The following is an 18,817-nucleotide window of genomic DNA, read 5'->3' on the forward strand; positions in this document are numbered from 1 at the left end:
AACTATGTCACCGTGGAGCCATGGACTGATCAGCACTGCAGTTACATAAGTGTAAGGCAGTAGCAGATCTGTGTCATGTATAGGTCTCCCACAGTGCTTAAGCCCAGGGGCATTCACTATACAATCTAATAAGCTCAGTTTTATGGCTGTTTGCAAGCTTGAGGTTCTTAGTGAGATTATTTGAGCTCATGATGTTTTCTCACACATGTATCATACCATATATACTGGCCTAATACGGTTCACTCTCCCCGAGGCCATCACAGTGTCAATGTTGCATGCTAACATTATACCGACTTCCTCTCCAGAGGTCTGTGTCTGACATGAAGTGGAAAAGACCCAAATATCACTGACAGGTCTTGCAAGTCCACTTAGCCTGTGTACTGGCGCTGATGCACACAGCGAGTCTGCATATGCATTTTATTGTTTTACCAGGTGACACATTTGGGTTGTGCCAAGTGTTTTTGTGTAGCAGCGACTGCATGACTATGTGTGTGTGTGGGTATTTTTATATGCAAGCACACGTGATTGTTTCAGTTACCATTTGTGTATGAGTGTGTGCTGGTCTGTCTGTGCTTACTCAACTGTAAGTTTCAGACATGCTCACTGAATAATTCACATTTTTATGTCTTGTTGCCATGGTTGTCTCTGAAATGGCTGCTTGGGCCAGCACCACACACACACACACACACACACACACACACACACACACACACACACACACACGCACCAATATGAGCATGTTGACAGATGTGAACACCCCCATAAACACTCCAAAAGAGGGAGTCAGACATTATGAATTCGCTCTCCTTCTCTCTACCTCCCCCTTCACTTCACACTCCTATTATTATTAAAACTCTTGTTATTAACCAGCCTGGCCGGGGTGTGGGGTTCCCTGCTGTGACAACACAATGGACAGGCTGTGAAAAAATGGGACTGGTTTCCTGTTAATGGAACACCTCCAGTGGTTTTTATCTCTGATGAAGCGTAAAAGTTAAACTCCAAAACTGAACCCAAACTAGAAAAATGAGCTGCTTTCCTCTTAAAGCTTAGAAGAGAATAACTAAATTTAGCAAACATGGAAAGCATACAATAATCATACTTGTAAACTGTGAATCATAGGCTTATCTTGTGATAAACTGTGAAATTGAGGTGTAAAAATTTGCCTGTATACATTTCACACATTCCAGAGGAGATATTGTTATGAACTAGTCAAATGAGCATTCAAATACCAAGTGTTTTGTGTAAATACTGTGTAAGGACAAAGTGTTACACAATGCACTGCGAGCGTAGTATTGTATACAGTTTGCCTCTGATGGTGAGCACAATGACAAAATACTGCCATTATCTATATATTTATTTATTTAGACACTCAAAAAAATGAACATAAGGGAGTGGAGTTTATGTGGAATACATTAGAGTAATAAAAATGAAAACTTCAATTAATAGCCCGGGCTATTATTTGCTCAAATCACTTAAGTCAACAGGCTTATAATTGGGAATGGCGTCTACATGGGAGAGGCCTTTAATTCCCTTTGAGCAAAACTGTTGCTCAGCAAAGATGAGAAAAACTATCAAATTGTTTATTTGAACGATGTGTAGCATCTTCGTATTGACAAAAGTTTAAACATCTATATTTGTATGTGCAATCGGGTTTTATAAATCCAAAGAAATTCTATAAAAATAAACTGCTTGGCAACCAGACCAGGTGTCTAATTGAGAAAGTCATTTATTTGTCAAAATGTGTAGCTACACCAGGCTAGTAAAAGTTTTAGAAGTTTTATGGTATTTATTATTGTTGTTTGTCAGTTTAGTTTTTCTTGTTAGATAGCTCTTGTTATAAATATAATCATGTAAAGCAACTACTACTACTACAACATGTGTTTTTTATGGGGGGACAGATGAAACTTGCCCAGGGCACCTAGGGCACCAAATGTGCTGGGTACGGCACTGATAATAGGTCATTTAAAAAGTCAAAAAGTTGGTCAAGGGTTGGGCTATTGAATAGGCCTGAATAGACCACTGTGGAGAAGGAGTTTAGTTTTTAAAAGTGGGATAAGAGCATACAGACAATAAAATGCCTGTCTTTGCTGTTTAAATGTGATAATGCTTGCAGTAGAGCATATTCCTCTTGTGCCAAGTGAGTTTAACTGAGTCAAAATGAGGGCAGTGGGCTCCAGTGGGCCACATGTGAAAGTTAAGGGAAAGAGGGGGGATGTGTTTGAGAAAAGAGGAGAAAGGGGGGAGTGAGCTGGTTTTCAAAGTTGGGAAAAAAAATCAACATTTGCTTTTTCTTTTTTTTTAGTCGCTCTACGTCGGATGCGCTCGAGTCCAGCCAGAGAGCGCGCACGCACCTCTCGTGGGGACAGAGAGAAAGACGTGTGATTTCTCTTTGTACTGAATGAAGAGTTGAGGCCGGCTCCGCCACCGCTCACCTCTCTTTTTATATAAGCAGAGTTTGCATGCTGTAAATAGCCTTATAAGCCGGTTACACTTTACGTTTCATCGTAACCCTCGCTCGTCTTTTGTGTTGTGGAAGCGGCCGGCTGCTGCCAATGTCCCTCTGAGCGATTTTTCTTTGGACAACAAAAGCATCAGGTCCAACGTTGTTTCTTCTTCGGGGGGATTCCAAGTCACTCATTTATCAGTCGGGATTTTTCAGTGCGGAGAAGCGACGTCCACACACCGCTTCGCCTCCTCTCCGTCGCCCCGTTCACACTTCCACACCTCCCGGGGGCGATTTTTTTCTTTTCCCCTAACCGAGCGACCATGGCTGCTGTAACAAGCCCGGAGACGAGCCCTCAACCCCGGGTGTATTTCCAGACGCCGGCCGGCACCACGGAGGAACCGGAGACACCCGTTCGGAAGCAGGGACGCGTAACCGTCAAATACGACCGTAAGGAGCTGAGGAAGAGACTGAACCTGGAGGAGTGGATTATCGACCAGCTAACGGACCTCTACGACTGTGAGGTAAAGACCCGAACAATAACCGGCCTCGAAACCGATCGAATGTATCGATCAGGCGGCCGTGCTAAGTAATAGAGCCCTACAGTATAGCCTAATAAGTCAGTGTATCAGCTCTGGGGCTTGTCTGTGTGTCCAGGCCGGAAGCAAACTGTTGATAAAGAAACATTAATAGGCCCATTGTCGCTGCTTTTGGCCTAGCTTCGCTTCTTCTATAGCCCATAGTATCTGGGCCATATGGAGGCTAAGTATAGATGAGGTAATGAAGATGGAGAATTGGGGAAGAGTGTGACCATTACAGGAAGCAAATTATTCATGGCAGACATTTCTAAGTCAGAGGAAGAGCCTTGTGGTTTAACTTCAGACCCCCCACCCACAGGTAGGCTAAATGTAGCTGATGCAGCTTTATAGCCTTATCATGAAATAGACTCCCTCTGCTCTCTCCTCTGATTGGCTGGAGCTGTTTTAAAGCACACCTGTGAACTGATTTAATCAAGTATGAATGGCTGAATGGAAATCAGACTATTTCTGCTATTTGGGTGGAAAAATAAGTCGGCAGCATCATTTTTTAACAGCAATAGTTCAATATAGAAATTAGGGGGAAACTTTTTGTGTGTTGTGTGTGATAGTTATGTTTACTTACTTTTTTCAATACAATTGTTTTCCTGAATTTTTAAAGTAAGATCAACTTGTCAGATTTTGTCTGAATGCAAACTTTTAAGTACGCAAAAGTAAGGTGTTGCTTTGTTGTTCAAGGAAGGTTGGTTGAGGACAAATGAGGTGATACTGATGAATCTGCACGGGCTGTTCAGTCATGTCAGGGAGGGACCCTCATAATAACCTCCCTGGCTGTAATGATGACTGAGCCTAACCATCAGCGGACGCTAACTTTAGAGTCCCTCCCTGCACTATTGCACATCAAACCCTTGGTCATGGTGACCCAAAGGGAGAGCCGCGTGGTCCTAATGTAACCTGGCGGCAGCTGTGGTGTGGCTGCTGGCGTCAGTAGTTGGTAAGCTCATGTCGACTCTACTGAGCTGGCATTGACCCACATTCTATTCCGAGCGGGAGGAATACAACGACTTAACAGGTTTGGAGAATTCCTAGTAGGGGACGAAAAGGCAGGAGTGCTGGAGGCTGGAAGCAAAATCACACACTCTACAGGGGATAAGAAGTTTTTTGTTGTTGCAGAGCAAAACTTTTAAAAACTTTCAGAATGTTCTACTTATCTACACATGAAGGGATAGGACTGGATGTTGCTATCATGATGGAGTTGTCTTGTTGGAGACAGGTTGGCCATTAACATCAGAGGCGCTACAGGCGGTGTGGCCGTCTCCACATTTACACATGGAAGTCCAAAATCCAACCCACTGACAAACTGTAACTAATTGTAACCAGATGTTATTCACAGCCACTGGTAAACAGGAGAGTTGTTAACTGATACGTCCCTTATCATCTGGTGGGAAAACCACCAGATTGTATCCTACTTTCACTGAGATTGTAACGGCAGTTACAGGGATATCCAGTGACACGCAGATCATAATAAAGTTAGCAGGGATACTACGGAGACTCGCACGCCAGCAGGGGCGATTAAATGGCCTAGGGAGGATTTTAAAATCAATGTGCTTTGATTGTCTGCCAACAATGGATTAATATGCTGTGGATTGAAACCTTACAGAGTCACAAAAGTACATTTTCAGGAGAAAATCTTTGCAGCACCGTGTTCTAGTTGTGACCTTTCTGTAATTCACTAGAAGACAATCAAAGTGGTTAATGATAGTAGACAGAGGATTTTCTCAATGTAGATTCATTCACTCATCTCACATCCATCTCTCATTCACTAATCCACTCAGTTTTTTAGTCATGCATGCTTTAATGCACTGATGCTTTATTGTTAGTCAGCTGTTTTTTGGAGCAAACAGGGTCACAAAGAGTCCAAAATCCTCACACTAAGGTGTCGCATTGACAGTGAGACTTGGATTGTAATGATTTCGCCAGATCACAGGCACATCAGATTATACTCATGTAAATAGGATATTGATTTATTCCACATTTTTGGACACACATCTCATTCATCTCTAGTAATGATGCCTATTTTTTCCTCTCATTCATAGTGGTTTCCCCCCTTTCCATTGTCCTGATCTCATCTCTGCCCAGGCTGTTAGACAACAAAGAGATTAATTTACAGTCGGTTCACTGATGGAGAGACATTGGGCTCATTTAGACGGGGAAATGTGGAGCACGTGCTACTAAACAGTGTAACCGGAGAGGCAGCTTTAGCCGGTCACAGAGCAGAGAGGGTACTGGGAGAACCCTGTGCACTGACAAAAGATATGGCGCATGTGGCTTGGGATTTCACTCCTTTCCTTTCACCTTCCTACATCGTCTTTCCCTCCTTTTCTTGCCCGCCCGTGTTTGCCTCTATGTTCTGACTCATGCCGTAATCCGTATTTTCATTTTTCACCCTCCATTTTTTTCCCATCTCCCTTTATTTCTCTCCTTTCTTGGATGCATATTTCTGTTATTAATACAACCACATGGAGTTTGTTCAACAGGGAATTCATAATGAGCTATTTTCCCCCATTCATATAATCCCTTTAAACACGCTACAAGCAGTCAGCCAGTCATTTCTGCCAGCCAGCTTGTCAGATATGCATCCAGCCACTTAGTCAGTCTATCAGTCAGAGTTGCTATGGGTAATAGCGAGGAGCCGAGCCTTAATATGGCTCCATGGCAACAAGGCTTGGTTAAATGTTTATGTTGGTTAACCATACAGTGGAAAAAAATAACGGTGCTGCCCATTTAGTGAAAGAAAGCTTAGTAAACCATCATTTCCAAAAAGCCCCTGCTTTCATTCTGTTCGTTTAATGCAAGATTATAATTAGAGCCATTTAGTTCTTATGTTAGCACGGCTTTAGTGAATTCCTGCACGTCGATTTTAATGTTGTATTTGCCTAGTTTTGATAGGGTGCCCAGTAGAGTGGTGATTCTCGACCAGGGTGTAGGTGAAGGGGTTACATGAGTTCATCTTATGTGGCTTTTGGGGCACATCGAGAAAAAAAAAGAGCCTCCAGATCCCACAACTCCAACCCGTCTCACAGTTTATATAATAAACCCAACTGTAAACTGTGTTAGGTTGAAAACATAAACACCGAACTGGCAGGAAGTGTTAGGATTTAAGGGGCACATAACAAAATGAGTGAGTGTCTCTTTAAGGAGAGATGCCTTTTTAAATTGTGTACACTTTCTTTGTTGTTATTGAGCTTCCACTCTATTACTGGCTTTGTATATAATGTGCTAAGTGAGTTTGAGCTGCTTACACTAGGGAAAAGGAAAGTGGGGGTTATGCTCGTCGAGTCCGCAACTCCACTTCTAGTAAAAATGATCAAATTTCACACCAGCCTTGGTATCATTTCCATGGCAACTGTGCTGGTAAATGTTTATGTGTCAGTAAAGAATAATTTTCTGCCGGTTCCTTTTGTTTTCTGCTCGTAGAACGCTGCTGACCAGAAGCTACATAGTTAACAGTGGGGCGAGTGGGCGGTCCAATCCCCAAACTCCAGGGCCCTACGTGGCCACATGGATACACACACGCGCACACACACACATAAACACAGATGGGGATACGAGTGAGAACAGAGGCAGGATTGGTGAGCAGGAATGCAATAAACGGGGGAAGAGAAGGAAAAAAAACTGGAGGGGATGGCAAGAGGAGAAGGAAAAAGTAGTAGGAGGAGGCAGGGATGTCAAAGAGGGAGAAAGTGTTTTTGTAACATGTGTCCTTTGCTATTGCTTTAATACAATAGTGCCTAAATTCTTCTTATTTGACTGCAGCAGCACTGAAAACAATCTTTTGACTTCTGACAGCTGAATAAATGAACAAAATTAGGAGCATGACAGCAAAGGAAGTTTGTAAATGGATTATTCTTTAATTATGTTGCCGTATTTTCAGTCTGTCTCAAACAACAGACTGTTAAAGAAGGGATCATTATAGTCAGGTAAAAACACAACATGTATACATGGTGTTGTATGTCTGTGTAAGTCATTCCAGCCGACTCATGCACCAAAACACACACACAGACTCTGCAACATTTGCTTAAACCTGACACTTAAAGGTCGGAATACCAATCAGCATTACCCTGTTTCCCTCAGTGTGCGTAAGAGGGTGACTACAAAGAGTGGTTGTTACACAGCGGGAGTGAAAGACTCCAGTGTGTCTTTGTAAACACCCCCCCCACACCAACACCAGCACGCACACACACACACACAGTCGCACACAGACATGCACACATCGTGTTAATAGCTTACATGTGGTTTTACATGTTGAACAGTTCTTTCCTGTTTGATTGGGGGGTGAGTCAGCATGTACTGTAGCCTGACCCACTGACTGACCATGTGAGCTTCTTTTAAGACACCGAGTGAATAAATCAACCAATCTAGAGAGGAGGGAGGGAGGCGGCCGAGAATGTTGTGAGCGAGGGAGGCCGAGCACGTGTTTTGGTTAGTGTGTGAGTAAGATCGGAAGGAAGTAAAGGACGCCAGGCGAGAGAAGGCATGGATGAAGAAAAAAGAGGGATGTAGAGAGAGAATGAGGGATGTGAGTCATCAAGGGGAATGTTTATGCATGTTGTCAGAGAGGAAGTGTGTGACAGGCAAACACATAAGAGTCCACAGAAAAATGGACAATATTAACATATCACTTTCCCTTCAAAGTACAGTGTACAGTCAATGCACACACCTGTTGACACAAACGCACACTCACATGTTTGTCTTGGTTAAGTGCACTTGTGTTGTGCATACTTTAGGGTTTCTAAATGATCAAGAGACACATTTTGCTGTCAAAGACTTGTGAGTCAGGTTTGAGGTTAAGGTTTGCTTAATGTTAAGATAAGAGAAAAGGGACTGTAATACACCACATGTGTGGGGGATAGGTCTGATGGCCAATTTGTCATTGAAGCTGACAAGAACACCAGGATGTCAAAATCTTCCCATTTGTTTTAGCACATGCTTTTGCCAAATGTCTTTGCTTAAAATTCAAATGCACAACAGATCATGCTTATCACCTACCACTCATAATACATTTTAATGTGTGAGCTGGAAACAACTAGTCTGGCAGCCTGGTACATATTGTGAATATCTTCAGATATATACAGTATATTATCTAAAGTAGTCCCTACATTATTTTGCAGCCTTTTTGGGATTATGGTGACTGATTTCATAGCAGCTGTTCTAAAACATTGCGATGCATGTCGCAATGTTTTTAATGTTTTTTGCAGTGAAACTGTAGGGGGAAGTGGAAACTGTAAAAATAGTCGCAATGCTGTCTGGGATTCGGATCCTTTTATTGTGAACAATCAGTGTTATCCACAGAATTAGAATCTATTTGTGATGGTAGGGGGTGGGCCTGGCAACAGCTGATCATTGACAATCAGCTGTTGCTGCGATTCGACACAGTGATGATGGATCGTCCTTGTGAGCAGCTCTCCTCCTGCTCACTCTGCACAACCTAACACAGCAGCAGGTGCTAACATCCGACACCGAGCCGTGAAACGGTTCCAACAATCCCACACCGACACCATAAATGTGGTAAACACATAAATAACCACTGGGTAACTTTAGCTGTGTGATGCTAACAGTTAGCAATGTCATTGTGTTTAAGTTCCAGGCATGGAGCTCACACTCCCGCAGCAGTAGTCTCATGATACAGAAAGAAACAGAGAGAGGGGCAAGGAGGGGCTTCGCAAATCAGCGTGGTACATGCAGCTCTACCATGAAATAAGGTTTTAAATAGTCAAATTTACGGTAAAGCTGTGGTGATCGGACAAAATTTCAGGATCACATTGGCTGAATTTGCGTTAATTTTTGCAATTGCAACATCATGAAGGGGCTACTTTGAGGTATCCTGTGGAGTTTTTGACCACTAGTAGTGCTGTGGAGCAATGTTTTGAAGTGCAGGTCCCTGTTTTGTTTGTGTCTGGTGCACATGCACGAAAACACACATGCATTTGCTGGAGAATTTTGGCGCTTTGATATAAATTCCTAGTGATGTGTCACAACTGGAGGAAGAAATGTAGCAATGGGTCAGCAACAGGCATGAAAGCAAAGAGACTGCCAGCTAGCAAATATGGATGTAAACGCTACTGGCTCTAAAAGCATACCCCCAGAAAATGGCTTATTATTGTTATAATAAGGGGGATAACTGGTATATTTAGGCAGATAGAATGAGAAAAATAATGTTTTAATTTAAACATTAAATTTACATCAGGGACCTTTAGCACATTTGTCAGGCCTCAGGGATACACACAGTGTGTTTTAGTGAGAAATGATGAATATTTATATCACCTTCTTGACAAAAAAACTCTCTAAGACGTAAGTTGACCAATGAGCCAAAGTTTCGAAAGCTTCATAACCGTGTAGTTGACGGACAGCCCTAATAAATAATGTGTGTACTCATGTGTATGGATCCATGATTCTTGTGTCTCAGTCTCTTTGTTGTTTGCAACAATCCTTGGCACATGCGATGTCATGTGTCAGCCAGCATAGTCTGCACATACAGTACTGATTGTCTAACACCTTTCCGCCAAGTCAGATCCTTCAGTATCATGTTTCAGTACTAGCTAAGCCTGATGAGCTTGTCATTCCATCCTCTGTCACACACCTGGGGCTGTCAGCCAACCGCAAAAGGTTTAAACAAAACCATTTTACCTTAACGATCACAAGACAAGCAGGGGAGGTTCCGAGTTCGATTACGAAACTCGGCTGCTCACAGCGAATCTAATAGCAGGCAGTAACTTGTTTAATGCCACGAGACAGTTTACAGACTCAAAAGCCAGTTGTTCATTGACATCTTCCTGCTTAACAGTTGTGTATTTTGTGTGTGCACATTTAATGGGCATCCTGTAAATACTCAAGCTGTTGAGATCTTTGCCTCCATAAAGAATGACTGATGTATAATGACTGTGATGTATTAAAGTACCCCTTTGCTCCTCTGCTCATTATTTTGAATGAGCTGCAATGTATAACACAGTTTGTTTCCTACAAACACTCTTCCCGGTCCAAACCCAAAGTGCTATTCACTGTCCTTTTTTAATTAATGCATTATAAAACTGTACGTATGCTTTTGATAGCTGCTCTGAGAAAGCTCCAGCACCCTTGAGGAGGCTTTTTAAAGTGAGCATGGGTATAATAGTGATATAGTTTGGTACACAGGCCAGTGCTATAACCGTATGTCACTCTGGGGTGTTGTTCCTCTAACAGTGCTTTTAGATGAGAAATGAAAATGAGATTTTGGTGATGGGTTTTTTAATTGGCCTCCATGTTGAAACCATATGAAAACAATGAAGCCATTATCCCAATATTTAACAGTTGCGACTAGAGTTGGCAGCAGCTGGCATACATCTTTGTTATGGAGTTGTTCTCATCATGAAGTCTCTTTGTAAGAAACGCCAACTGCCTGCAGGTTGAGTGAGGTAACGCAGATCCACTCAGGAGTGTATTTTCGTCCCAGGAGGTGTATTAGAGCAGACGCCAGTTGGGCTGTTTGTTAACTGCAGGGAAGCATAGGCTTTATTCACTGTCTCTGATTGTGTTGTGTGTGTGTATAATGTGTTTATTGTACTGTTTGTAGGCCAATAACAGACTGTACAGGAGCTGTGCACAATGTCCTCCCTGTTTATAGTGTATATTTAGAGAAGTTGATGGATGATGTCAAACTTGAGTTGTGATTTTTAATGTTATAGCTTCCAGCAGGTAGTAAAAGGCGTGCGGTCAGATGGGTTCACAGAAACAGGCTGTGTTCAGAGCTGCGGCACTGATGAAGAGTTTGCCAGGTGAGAGCACCGGTGCCATGTTGGCTTCATATGTCCTCCATGATGTCACCGCTGTGTGAAACCCAACTTAAGCTTTCACAGTATCATAACGTACAAGAAGTCATGTGGAAGGATTGTTGTGTGATTATGAAAACTGCTCTGGTTAAAATGGCTTTGGGAAGACGTGGATGGATGAAAGATGTGTGGACAGATGGACAGACAGCTGGGAGGCAGAGCGACAAATAGGCTGGCAATAGAGATGATAGACAAACTGATGAATGAGGTGGAGGAATAATATGACCAGTCACTTCTCTCATTTATTGTAAGAAATTCTAATTATGTAGTTTTATATTGTCCATCTGGTTAATTAGTGAATCATTAAGAGATTACAGTTTACTTTTTCATACTATGTGTGTTGCATGTGTGATCTTAAAGGGACAGTTGAGATTTTTTTGAAGTGGGGTTGTATGGGGTACTTATCCATTGAAAGTGTAGATGTCAGTCAGCACGCCCCCAGTTTGGAGAAGCAGACTGGAGTCCAACATGGAAGCTAAGCAATATACTGCTGTGGAGGGATCAGCAACAAAATGTATTATAGCCACTTAAAAAAAAAAAAAAAATCAGTATCAGTTTAAGTGTACACTATATGTAGAATACGTTCACTGCTTTACCTTAATGTCAGACAGTGATTTCCAGCCGTAAAATGAAGTCGTTATATTGCTCTCTTCAAAGCCAGACTCCCTTAAGAAAAATGCTGATTTAACATTGCTGAACACAGGAGCTGCTGGTCTACTGCTGCCTTTAAGAATTTTTTTATTTGCATTATTGTTTCTTTGGTGTCTATAAGGGTTAGTTGAGATTCAGCAAAGTTATACAATAACACAAATGAATTAACCAATGAAAGCAGCAGTAGATCAGCAGCTCCTTTGTTCAGCAAGCTAAAATTACTGTTTTTGTGAATGGAGTCTGGTGGCTTTGACGAGCGCACAGATGAGGAATTGAAGGCGTTAACAGCTTACCCATTGAAACGGACTGTCTGACAAAAAGCCAAAATGGTAAAAAAAAATATTCTTAATATAGCATATACTTGAACTTATATTGATTTTTTTTTTAGGTGGGACTTTTTTAGGCGGTTAAAATACATTTTGTTGCTGACACCCATCCTGAGCAGTACATTGCTTAGTTTCCATGTGAGATTCCCGCTTGCTTCTCCAAACTTGGGACGTGCCGACCACCATCTGCTGTATGTAATACACTGACTATGGATAAACACCCCAAACAACCCCACTTCAAAAAAATCTGAACTATCCCTTTAACTTATGGACTCAAGCAGACCCTGTAGTTTGCATTTAATCACTAAGCAGGAAGGAAGATCCGACCATATTTGGGCGTCTGACTTACAAGTTACTGATTCATCAGGAAGGGAGTCGGGTCTCTTAATCTCTCTCACTCACACGCACTCTCATGATGTTGGAATTAGGAGCATTCAGTGAACAAAGCAACACAAGTGTTCAGTCATTCACTACTTGTTCCTGTTCCATATTATAAAATATGACAACAAAATTGACCAACATGTCTGTAGTAACTTCCTTCCTGCCAACCCTCAAACCAACAGGGGTCTGTGTTTTATGTTCAGAGGAGTAAATGATTTATTAGGTGGCTAAATGAATAAATCAGTTATTGATATGGATGAATGATCATGTTGGGACAGCTAGTTTCTTTTTAGGTTTACTGTGTCAGACCTTGTCTTGTCTGACTGTTTTTGTTTGCATGTGATAATCTGCTCCTCAAAGCATTCACGTATTGAAGTACCCAGAGTGTTGCCAGTGTTCAGGAAGTCAAAGGTTGTGTCGATGATTGATCTGTATTAAAGAATTATAGCGTTCTCTAATCCCTTTTGAAATCCACAGGGATTACATCTCAGTAATGGCAGAATGAATTAAAGGGCTCCACAAATAAATATGGAAATGTCTTTGGCTATGTGGGTAAGAAATTAATGGAAAAAATATTTAAATGGGACTTGAATGAGTTTGTAGGACTGCCAAACTTTACTTCTGCCTGAAACTGCCAGAATAAGGGAGTGAGTCATTAAATCAGTGGCATGGCAAATGAACAAATGAATGTTGAGCTCTTTGGTTGTGTTAGTAGTACTCGCCAAGAATGACATAATGATAATCTGTTGTAATCCTTGTTTGTTTGGACGCATTCTTAATTTAATCTGCACGTAATCTGGTTTTTCAGTCCAATTGTAGTGGTAATGACTCCTCAGTCTCGTGGTGGAGGTGTGTGTGTACGCGTGTATGTGTGGTCTTCCTCACTCTCTGTTCCTGTATGTATTTGTTCCTAGGTTTTTTGTTTTTACTTGTTTGCTCCCATGATAATTAGTAATTGATGGAAGAAAAGTATAAATCAATTTGTTAGAACACCCCAGAGGACTTTTTCCCCAATGTTCCCCGGATGCATGCGCACACATCGATATCAGCCTGTGTGTGTGAATTAGGAGAGCGCTATGTTCTTCTCCTGAGGTCTCCTCTGCTGCAGAAATGACAGACTCAAGAGAAGATGGAGAGTGGAGGTGGAGGGTGGAAGCGGGCACTCACGATGCTGCCTGGATCACATATTTCAGATGGGGCATTTAGTAATTAGAGTGGGCTGACGAGAGAAATGGATATTCTTTGTGTCTGAGAGAGAGAATGGGGGCAGATAGAAGCTGTATTTTTTATGCAAATTATTAAAAGTGGTATGGAAATTTAAAGCAAAGGTTAAAAGTTAGCACGCCTTCTGGCGCCCCCCCAACTGCCAAGTTTGGTTGTCTGACATACATATTTACTGTACCTGCCTTTACCTAGCTGACACAAATGCATTACATTTGTTTTAATTTTTACAACATTACAAAACTTTGTTGAAGTGGTCCTCAACACCTGGCTGACTAGTTGTTCCTGTGCTGCTTTTGCTCTTCCTTCAGATCACCTGTTGATCACACCAGTTGTGCTGGCATCTCTTTACGCTTGGGTTTTTACGTTTGACAAAGTTTGAGTGTTTATAGTTTTTGCCTGCCTAGCTATGGTAGCTATTTCCACCTATCCCAACCTTTCAATCAATTCTAAGCATGTCACTGTGTCACCAGTATGCTGTTAAGAGGATTTAGGGCAAATTGGGAAAAAAAACTTGAATGAACTAACTTAAAGGTCCAGTGTGTAGGATTTAGGGGGATATATTAGCAGAAATGGAATATAATAGAATAAGGATGTTTTCTTTAGTGTATAATCACCTGAAAATAAGAATTGTGTTTTTTTTTACCTTTGAATTAACCATTTATATCTACATAAGGAGCAGGTCCTCATCGATGGAGATCATCATGTTGCACTGTCATGTTTCTACAGTAGCCCAAAGCAGACAAACCAAACACTGGCTCTAGACAGACATTTTCATGTCAGCCACCATAGCTAGCGGCCCCTCCATGATGAGCTGAGCTGTTTTAGAGAATGTAGTTTCCAAAAATATATGCACTTTATTAGCGTGTGAGAGTCTAAAAAAAAGATTTCTGAAACACCAGAGACGTCTTTCAATCTTTTAATGCTTTGCGCAAAGGTTCAGACAATCATATAGAGTGGCAGCCAGCAGGCAGTCTGCAGAGTGTAGACAAAAGGTATCCTTGTTGGGACTCCCTTATAGACAAGTTAGGGAGGCAACTGATAAGAAGGTATGCGCACCTGCAAGGACGTCAACCAGCTAGGACCATTTCTGTGGTCAACAAGTCGACTTAGCCTTGAACAGAATGAAACAAACATTACAAATCCTGTATGGTATTTGATTGTGTGAGCATTTTTAAATTACATGGGAGACAGTCATTGGAGAGTTCTATCAGTGAGCAACTTACATAAGGCATTTGTTCGAGCAAAGGTAATTCAGGTGATGGGTTGTACAGTTATATGGTAATTTTCCATTACAAGAAGAGACTTCTGTGGATAATTTGTCTCCTGCTAAAAACCTTCTGAACATCTGGTTCTGAAGTTGTCAGAGAAAAAAGGTGAACACACATTAGCATGTGCTGGGCTAGCGGCCCATCTGCGACAAGCCAAACAGCATTGGAGAAACAGAGATTTGTTATGTGAAAGTACTTTATTCACTGTTTTTACCGCTTTAAGTCACCTGGTCTGTTTGTTTTGGAGAGGAAGAGACCTCTGTCGATAATTCAGCTGCAATCCTCCCCGCTAGGTACCACTAAATCCCACACACTGCTCCTTTAAATCACTGCTGTTACATTGCGTTAAATGGTAGTCAGTGGCAATAGTCAAATATAAATATTTTGCCCATTTTTGCTTTATTTTTTTCATCACAGCTGAATGAACAGCTAGAGCAAATGGAGTGAAACTGAACAGCAGCAGTGGCAATCTGTTGCCCTCATGTAGTCGTTGGTAAGCGTGATCCAGCGGCAGACCTCCAGCCCTGGCGGCACGGCGCGGTTGCCAGTACAAGTCTTCCCGAGGCTGGTTGTGACCCTGAGGGACCAGCCAGAGTGTTTTCCCCCAGGAGAGGCTGCAGCACAGACATGTCCAGTCAACACACTGAAACCACTGAACCGTTCAGTCAGGCCAAACAAGCTGATGTGTGAATCATTCAACCGTGCTGCCAGCTACTATGACTTTGGGCAGCTTTTGGGGTGGTCAAGGTTGGGTGACACTCTACATTTTAACTCTCCAAATAGATTTTTTAGCAGTGTGTGTGTGTGTGTGTCTGGGTGCAAGTAGGCCAATCCATGTCTATCAGCATCTTCATATTCAGCTTGCCACTCCCTTCTTTACTAATATATAACTTAACTCTATATTATGTATGTCATTCAACTCTACTAATGCTATGTATGTATATATATATATATATATATATATATATATATGCTATTGTTGCCTAATTGCAGCGTAAGAACTGCCAAAACTACTGTGCCTTCACCTAATTATAGTGATGAATGTTTCCTGGCATCATATGAAGATCCGTCCTGTGTACTTGGAGCCTGTTTGGTTTGGCTTTCTCCTGCAATAAGTCTGAAGCAACCCCCACACACACACACACACTGGGACACAATGGCATGCCCACATCACTACCACCACCACCACCACCACCACCACCAGACTCTGGAGGCTCTGGTTCCCTTTACTTTACATGACAGATCTGTTTTATCAGTAGTGAGATAGCAGGAAGGCTGACAGGGCTGCAGAGTCGAAACATATGGAGCCTCTGGTAGGATGTACTCATTGTTGAGGGGTGCATGTTGTTTTAAGAGGGGGTTTTAAATAAAACAAAAACATGAAGGAACTGCATGTGTCCCTACTTTCACAGAGGTGTATTTGAGAGACACTGGAAATTGGAAATTGAAAACCGGACATTTACTGCACTGCAAGGTGTGAGAGAGTAAAGAAACTATGACTTATTTATGATTTATGACACTTAAGTCATATTACCTAAGCAGGCTATAAAGAGGGTGGTCTGGTTTAACTGTTTTGCCTGCGGCTCTTCTCTGTTTTTCATATGATTCAAAACAGGACATCATATTCTTCCTGGGAGGAAGTACATCTAACTGATTAGACGTGCAATAGAGATGAAGATCAGCTACACACACACACACACACACACAAATGCAAACACACAAACAAAAGGTGCACAATAACACACACACACATGATGTTGCATGCACTTCCCAGACTAAATTAAGTACATTGCATTGTATTGATTATGGATTGTGGTTTATGGTTGTGAGGCCACATATTCATTACAGCAGCCAATCACCACTTAGATTAATTGCACACACATACACACGCGCACACACACCGTCAACTCTGCCCTCTATAAGTGTTTCTGTAAACTCTCACACACACACACACTCAGCCATGCACTTCTCACAGATATGGCTTTACCTCCCCTCCCCCGGCTATCTCCCAAGGTCACGTGCCCAGACAGGAAGTAGCTGGGTGCTCTGGTATTTTAACCCCATCTTTGCATCAGACCTTTTGAAACTTATTTTCTGGGGTCACACATTTTGTGAGCCCCGCTGGTTGTGGGAGGAAGGAAAAGAAGTGTTGAGGAGGGTAGCCAACAGTGTCTGTTATTGAAAGAGCTGCAGATTCCTGATAAGCAATCGTGTTTGGGAGATAGGAAGAAGATGGTAAGCAGCAGGCGAAGACTGACACAATGCATCCCTAATCCCTACAACCTCATTGACCCCTCTTTGACTCCCTCTCTCATATATTCTTGCTCCCGTTCACTCATAAGTGCCCACAGCAACGCTATGAGTTGCCCTATTGCACCATGAGTGATTTATAGAAGCAGCAGGGTGGTGATGTCAACCAGACAGGAAGTCTGACAGAAGGAAGGGCATCAAAGGAGACATTAAGATAAAGAGACAGAAGGGGAGAGCATGACAGGAAGCAGGTTCAAGCCCAGTATTTTTCCACTATTTCCATCATCCTCCGAGTGTCTGTGTGTCAGTGTGCGTCTGTGATCTGATAGTTTGGTCTACTGACGTCTGGTTACCAGTCACAAGGGTGTCATGAATTACCACCTCGAGATGGCTTGCAGGCAACTTTTCAGCTTTTAACGTCAAATATTTTTATGTCTCTGCACTGGCGATAGCCATGGACAGAGGCATTATGTTTTGGGGTTGTCTGTCTGTTCGTCTCATTCTCGTGAATGCAATATCTCAGTATCTCACACCCTGAGGGAATTTCTTCAAATTTGACACAATTTGACACGATGAACTGATTAGACTTTGGTAGTAAAAGGTCAAGGTCACTGTAACCCCATCTGTCTCTCTCTTGTGAATACAACATGTCAAAAAACTTGAGAGAATTGTTTTCAAATCTGGCACAAACGTCAACTTGGACTCAAGGATGAACTTATTTTAGTGGTCAAAGGTTACTATGACCTTGCATCTGACTAATTCTCCTGAACACCATATCTTATGCGGGGTACACACATAAGGATTTTATAAATCTTAAGAGATTTTTTTTATCTGTGAGAGACCCAACACATGAAGATAAAAAATCATGGATTGAACAGTTTTGATCGTACTGTGTGTGGTGTGCTCCGATATTCTCAACACAGCACACCACACACATAACGACTGGCTGGAGCAAGACTAGCTGTTAGCTAGCTAGCCATTAGCTTACCTTCTTGCCAACTCTTGTCCTTGTTGTTCCTGTTGTGATACAACTTGGCGGAGACATTATATAAACACTTGTGGGTTTCCCACAGCTCTACGAGCTGGTCCTCCATTTCCGACGTCCACCTAACTTTGTGCTTCAGGTCGGCCATGCTTACTTTATTTACTACATGCTTACTTCTTTATTTACTATGTCTGCTTCCTTGTTCCTCAGTCAGCTCGCTTCTTGATTGGCTACATTCTGTTCCACGTCACAATTCATGGAGTCAGGACTCGGCTTTCCCCACACACAGGATTTTTGATCGTAAATATTGAACAAGTTTAATATTTACGATTATCGGCCCCGACCCTTTTCCGAGCAGATTTTCGGGACAAGTTGACTCTTAACACACCTCACACCACAGGATAATCTTATAGGATACTCTTATGAGACATAAGATGATGAGGCATTTGCCGTCCTTGGTCGGGAAGGGGGAAAATCAGGACAAAATCAGCCCGTAATCTTTATGTGTGTACCCCGCTTTAAGAAGGCCATGAGAGAATTTCCTCAAGATCTGGCACAAATGTCCATTGGACTCAAGAATGAGAGATATAAATGTGAAGCATACAAGGCATATAACCACAAGACGATATTTCTAGTTTGTTACTTTGACAATAAAAGAGTGTTAACTTTTTTAGTGTCTTTTATTTCTAAATAGGCCACTTAGTCATCTTATGAAATAACATGTTTCCATCTTGGCATGTCCATACCCTGCACATATTTGCACAATATCTGGCAATATAACCTTAACTTCTCCACTTGCTGTAATGGTGGAATTTTCCTATTCATAATTTTCTATGAAACACATTTTGAGGTCTGGGTGTTTGCTCAACTCTAATGTTATTACTAAAT

The 18,817-nt window shown here is 42.0% G+C and overlaps 1 protein-coding gene across 1 annotated transcript in view; it reads left to right on the plus strand.

The window, feature by feature from the left end:
* The first annotated feature begins 2,305 nt into the window (after positions 1–2,305).
* ppp1r14bb (protein phosphatase 1, regulatory (inhibitor) subunit 14Bb) overlaps positions 2,306–18,817 on the plus strand; it is a 30,325-nt gene continuing 13,813 nt past the window's right edge. The window contains exon 1 of the mRNA XM_050067141.1: positions 2,306–2,967. Coding sequence (XP_049923098.1) covers positions 2,767–2,967 — 201 coding nt within the window. The 5' untranslated portion in view covers positions 2,306–2,766. The remainder of the gene's footprint in view (positions 2,968–18,817) is intronic.

The sequence above is a fragment of the Epinephelus moara genome, chromosome 17, assembly GCF_006386435.1.
Source record: "Epinephelus moara isolate mb chromosome 17, YSFRI_EMoa_1.0, whole genome shotgun sequence".
Taxonomy (NCBI): Eukaryota; Metazoa; Chordata; class Actinopteri; order Perciformes; family Serranidae; genus Epinephelus; species Epinephelus moara.